A 6000-nucleotide genomic window follows, 5' to 3' on the forward strand; every position below is an offset into this window, starting at 1 on the left:
CTTTTTTTAATTCATTTAGAGAGGCCAGCCACATTATCACAATAGCTTCCATGAAACCACCCACAACCACTTCATCGTCAAATCCGCAAGCAAATCCCAATTTATAAATGTCTTCCAGATCATCAAATGATTCTTTCCTGGCTCTCTTCTTTGCTGCACATTCCTTTAATTTGACATCCTTCATTACAAACAAGTGAATGGAGTACATGGTTTTACATATAAATTTTACTGAAAAACAAATAAATAAAAAAACAATTATAAGGAGTGATGCAGCAGATTGTAACATAGAACTATCCTGTTTTTTTAAAATAAATTCTAATACTGAAACACTTGTAATATTTTATTTCTCTATTTAAAAAAGAATCAGCCATTAAAAAAAAAAAAAAAGGAAATTTGATTTAAATGACTCACCTATAGCTTGAAGTCCATGGAATTGTGGTATGTAGAGAAAGAAGACCCTGGATGCGGCCGGACTGTGTTTAATGATGTTGGCACTTCTCAGAAGTAATGATCCGATGTTGGCATCTCGGGGGAAATAGCTGTTGTAGATTAAATTCACAATGATTTTCTGTGTTACTGGATCTTCTTCCAATCTAGCAAGAAGCTCCTCCAAGGGGACAACATCAAAATACTGAAATGTTTCACAACAGTATTTCAATATGTTTATAAATCCCTGCTTAGATCAAAATGTTTTAAAAATTTTTATTTCCTATGAGCTGCACAATCAGTCTTCCCGATGAGCAGACCTAGTGCATTCTCCAGAAATGGTATCCACTCTTTCAGGACCACCACAATGGGGGAGATACCATTGGCCATGTTAATTTGGACGTCTAGTGTCTGCCACACTAGATGGCAGCACCGAGACTCTATTTGGATGCTAAAGTGCACTAGGAATTTAATTTTGCCGGAAATGTCAAGAGCCAATAAGGCACTCCAGGGATCTTTTACATGCCGCATAATCATAAGACATGGCCGCTGAGAATTTTCTGCATCCCGAGAATCCGGTGTCTGGGCCCGGGATCGAACCCGCAGACTTGGGCTCAGAAGGCTGCGCCACTCAGCCAACTGCGCCACTCAGCCACGCTTAGATCAACATAAAGAGTCTCTTTTGGCACTGATGTATGACTCTAAAAATAGTCACTTCAAATAATAAAATTGTCTCCTAAATAGTTTCAAGCATAAAATTGTTGCAAGAATAATCTTCTTCCTTAAGTTATAAGGTCAGAAATACAATTCTAGCATAAAACAACAAAAGTTTAAGATATGTGTATTTTTGTTGTTTTATGCTAGAATTGTATTTCTGACTTTAAGCGCTTTTCTATTTTGATTTATCATTTTAAATGTTACTTACTTAATTTGTCTTCTTTTGAATTTGAAAATTAATTTCATTCTTTGATTGGACTTCCCTCCTTCAGTTTATTTTAACACTATTTATGCTTTAATAATAATAATAAAAAAATCTAAATAATGTTAACTTTTTTGTGATACTTACACTGTATATATAACTTTTTTACAGAAAGTTTTGTGGAGAAAACCCTAAGAAGCTCATAATAAGAGCATCATTTGTTTTTTAAGCGTGTAATTATTAATGAAAAAAAAATTTCTTTAAAAGAAAAGATTTAAGTAATTATTTTTACAATTGTTTAAAGTCAGGTAGGGTAAGAATTTGGTTGGTAAGAAACTATGTCATCTGTTTTTTTATTTTTTTTTTTTTTTTTCCCCACGATGGATTTTTATTCTTGGGAGAGAAAAAAAGCACTAATGACAAATTTGTATTATTTAATATAATTAAATAGGCAGAAATATAGCTTTCTTATTATTCTTTTCAATTTTTAAATAAATAAATTTGATTTTGAACAAATAAATTCAACATTCAGTTACTGAATGTTGTGCATAGACAGAAAAGGATAAAGTATCCGGTAATTAATATTTGTTACTACAGAGGAGATGCAATTATTGAGTTGATATTCAGTGAAAATCTTAATATCGCAAAAAACTCAATGAAGTTTAATTTTGCACATCCACAGAAAAGAAGGCAATGTATGAAAATCATGACATATCGTCAGCANCCCGGGTTTTTTCAATAAAACCCAGGCGGGTTGGGTTTTTTCAAAAATCCCCGGGTTTTTTCAAACCCTGGCAGGAATGCACAATATTTTCATTGGCATAACATATGATTTGGTTTACTTTAATAACACAAAAAGTTAGGTTTGAAATAAAATCAGAAATCTTAAATCTATCTTAAATAAAAATAAACACAATTTTTTTTAATTTTTTTAAACTGAAATATAGAGAAACTAATAGCCAAATTATATAAAATAAATAAACTTAAGCTTTGTCTAATTTTTTAGAAAACGAAAACAGCTTAAAATTTATTGGTTTATAAATAGTAAAAAAAATACTTAAAAAAAGTAATTAAAAAATATTAAAAAAAAGTATTTAAAATAAATACGGTCAAACCTGTTATTGTGTTATTTTTTAATTGTGTGATTGTTTTATGCAGTACATGAAGATTTCAATCAAACTGTAACACCGTCAACGAAATTATCAACAACAAAAATTAGTAGATTTTAGCGGCCACTTCATTTTTTTTACGTGCAATTCATTACTTTACATAAGTATTGTATCAGCCAATTAGATTAGATATGCATTGAATTGAAATTAAAATCAATAAAACTCTGTAGAAGTTTATTTAAACACAAATTACTGCGATTAAATTATACAGCTTAAAATTAAAATAAAAAATTTTAATAAAAATTAACCAAATCAAAAATTTTCTAGAGATGTAATTCTTCTCATAAATAAATTGTGCTCAAAACTGGGTGACGCACGGTGATCACGAGTGTTTACTAACCCCACTAAAAATAATCTACAATAAACAAAATAAGGCGTAATAAAAATTAAAAAGTAAGGAACTAAATAAGAAACATATCATCCTGGTTAATTACTAAGCAGTAAATATTACTTTAAAATGCTTTGGGAAAAAAAAGCTTTAGTAGCTTACCTTTATAGCTGAAATTTTTTTGATTTTTAGGAGAACTTGAGAAAAAGCTATTCTTGCAGAATCAGATATATCATGGAAGAGGTGTTTTAACTTAGGGAGCACAATTTGCATTGTTGGTATAGTAAGGACGTTTTCTAAAAGCGCTCGAGCACCCTAAAAAAAAGGAACATATATAAATTTTAAATAATCACAAATAAAAAAACAAATTAGACAGTAGAGTTTTAATTAAATAATGAAAGAATCTATATATTACATAAAACACTAATCTAACCCAAGAAAAAAGGCAGAATTATTTTCTTCCTGTTGCCAACGGCTATGCCTAAATTACATTAAGAAACAAAATATAAATAATTCATAAAATGTTGAGTAGTATGCAATACGCAATGGCCCAAAGAATGAAGTTCAAAGATCAGGTCAAGAGCGACGATATTATTCAGTTTTCTTTGCCTTTTTGGATAAAAATTAAGATATTTGAATTTTTCTTTCTTTCAAGATTAAACGTGGGTAGAATTGTAATCCTTTACTTTCATTTAAACACCAGTAAAATTGCAGAAGACTAAAGCATGGACAATTAATAATTGATAATTAAGGAAAGAAAAAAGCGTGTTCCTAAGATGTGCGAAATTCCTTTTAAAACTTATAACAAGAAAATATAAATGAAACAACTTATTCAAAAGGAGAAATTATCTGTAAATTCAGCACTTTAATATTTACAAAAGCTAAAAAATAAATAAATAAAAAAGCCAGTGAGAGTATGTAGGAAGTGTTTATTTTCTATGCAAAATTTTGACATTTTATTAATTAATTTGACAAAACAAATGTAAAGGAATCTGGTTAACATATTGACCTAAATTTTTAATTTTAGAAGCTCATACCATATGGCAGTATGATATTATTTAAAATTGAGATAACTTTTCACGATCTAAATTTAAATTTTATAAGAAAACTAGTACAATTATTTTCTTTTTACTCTTGGTAAGTTCAATACTTTATTTCTTTATATAATATAAGAAGAGAGTGAAATATAACAAATAGCCAATCACAGAAGACTTGCGGTTAGTAACACACAAAACAGTCAATTAAAATTGAGAACGCATGTGTGTGAAGAAGTATTAGTTTTTAATAATGCTGCTCGCTAAAATGCTACGACTAAACTTACCAGCTAAAGCTGACTGGTGATTTTTATTTTATTTTGAGTATGTCTAATAATGGTGACGCAGTTTTCCATTGTTGTCCGTGCATTTCTATTGGCCTAAAAATCATGAGGTAGGATCCAGTTTTTCCTCATTCATTTCAAGATTGCTTTGGTTGTCATCAGCATACAATTATTCCTTTTAGTATATATATGTTAAGGGAATAGTTTAAACTTTAGTAGAAAAACTGTTTTCTGCTAAGAAAAGACAATTATTGCAAAGCAATCAATGGGGTTGGTGAGTGGCAGCGAACAGGGGGCTTAGCTCCCTAGTATTTTATATATATAGTATATATATATATATAAAGTATATATATATATACAGTAGGGAACCAATTATCCGGAACGATCGCCATTCCGGATAACTGATTTTTCCGATTTTCTGAAGTCGTTTTTTTATTGTTAAACCCAACTAAAAAATAAATAAAAAATCGGAAATAATGTTAAAAAGAAGAAAAAACGATGAAGTAATACACTAATGATTATTTCCAAAATTATGGTAAGGTAAACATCTTTCAAAAAAGAAAGGAAAATCCTAAAATCTTATGAGGAGAAAATGTTTCCCCCCTTTTTTTAAAAAAAGGGGGGAAACTTTATCGAATTCCGTTCCAGTTTTTTGGTTTACCGGTTTTCTGAATTCCGGATAAAGGGTTCTGTACTGTAGTATATATATATATAGCACAGAAGTATCGAAATTAATTATATTTCTCTCAATAATTTTGATACATAAGCATGTTGCATGAGTGTATTGTAATGCCAGACAGTTTTGGTCAGTGTAAGAGATTTGAAGATAACAGATCGAAGAAGGGAGCCTGTACATGATAAAAGTGAGATTTGGAACAGAGTAAAATTGGACATCGTGAGAAAAAAAAAAGTAGATTTCTGGTGATCAAAGGTGGAATTTGTTTTATTGCATAGGTTTCCTTCAAGTGCATACTTCAAGGTTTTCTTAATGTCTCAATTTTCCTTTGTCTCAATAAAGTTATATATTTTCTCCATACTAAGTGGATTTGCCTGCATTTTCGAGAAGGAAATATTTCTTCCAGGTTTGTAAAAGAATTAAATTAACATTAAGGGGTAGTCCAAATTTTGGAGCCCTCTCCTGACCAAACTGTTGGGACCAGATTTCCCAGATTGCGGCTACCCCCAATATTTTGGAGGTCAGAAATTTGAATCCGTCGAAAAAAAACATGCTTATTCAGAGAAAGTATGTTTTTGTGCCTGATTTCATAACTTTAAATATCGCCTACACATACTGATTAGCATATTTGAGATCGCTTCCTCGAACCTTTAAGATTGAGTCCTAGAACATGAAGATACGATCATTAGATCGAAAGATATTAAGGGTGGTTCGTTTATTTATTTTGCTCCCTGTACTTACATATGTTCATTGAACTTACATATGTGTGCATACATAAAATAGGAAAAAACAGAAGCTGTACATATAGATATATATGCATGAACATAAAATGTTCATAGATATATGTATGTATGTATATACATGAACTGAACATACATATAGTATATATTGTACAAATGTACATTAAGCATAGCACATTATACATTGGACATATATGTATTTTATCAATGTATGTGCATAAAATAAAAAATGGGCCACCATCAGGGCCGGATTAACCTATAGGCACACTAGGCACGTGCCTAGGGCCTACGAAAAACTTGGGAGAAAAAAATTTGTTGACAAAAATAATTTAGCTTTAAAAACAACAAGTGTATTTTGCACAAAATTATGAAGATACAAATAAAAATATAATATTTTTCGGTAATAAATTATTTTGCAGAATCT

At 30.1% G+C, this 6000-nt stretch overlaps 1 protein-coding gene and 1 long non-coding RNA gene across 7 annotated transcripts in view; one reads left to right on the forward strand and one right to left on the reverse strand.

The window, feature by feature from the left end:
* LOC107450369 (condensin-2 complex subunit G2) overlaps positions 1 to 6000 on the reverse strand; it is a 68635-nt gene that overhangs the window by 26452 nt on the left and 36183 nt on the right. For all 6 annotated transcript variants that reach the window (XM_071179383.1, XM_016066136.4, XM_016066137.4 and 3 more), the window contains 3 exons: positions 3005 to 3157; positions 412 to 631; positions 2 to 228 (listed from right to left, as the gene is read on the reverse strand). In XM_071179383.1, the coding sequence (XP_071035484.1) occupies positions 2 to 228; positions 412 to 631; positions 3005 to 3157 (600 nt within the window). The remainder of the gene's footprint in view (position 1; positions 229 to 411; positions 632 to 3004; positions 3158 to 6000) is intronic.
* Positions 4135 to 6000, forward strand: part of LOC139425335 (uncharacterized) — a 5337-nt gene continuing 3471 nt past the window's right edge. Inside the window, exon 1 of the long non-coding RNA XR_011636529.1 lies at positions 4135 to 4270. This is a non-coding gene — a long non-coding RNA (uncharacterized lncRNA). The remainder of the gene's footprint in view (positions 4271 to 6000) is intronic.

The sequence above is a fragment of the Parasteatoda tepidariorum genome, chromosome 4 (assembly GCF_043381705.1).
Source record: "Parasteatoda tepidariorum isolate YZ-2023 chromosome 4, CAS_Ptep_4.0, whole genome shotgun sequence".
Lineage (NCBI taxonomy): Eukaryota > Metazoa > Arthropoda > Arachnida > Araneae > Theridiidae > Parasteatoda > Parasteatoda tepidariorum.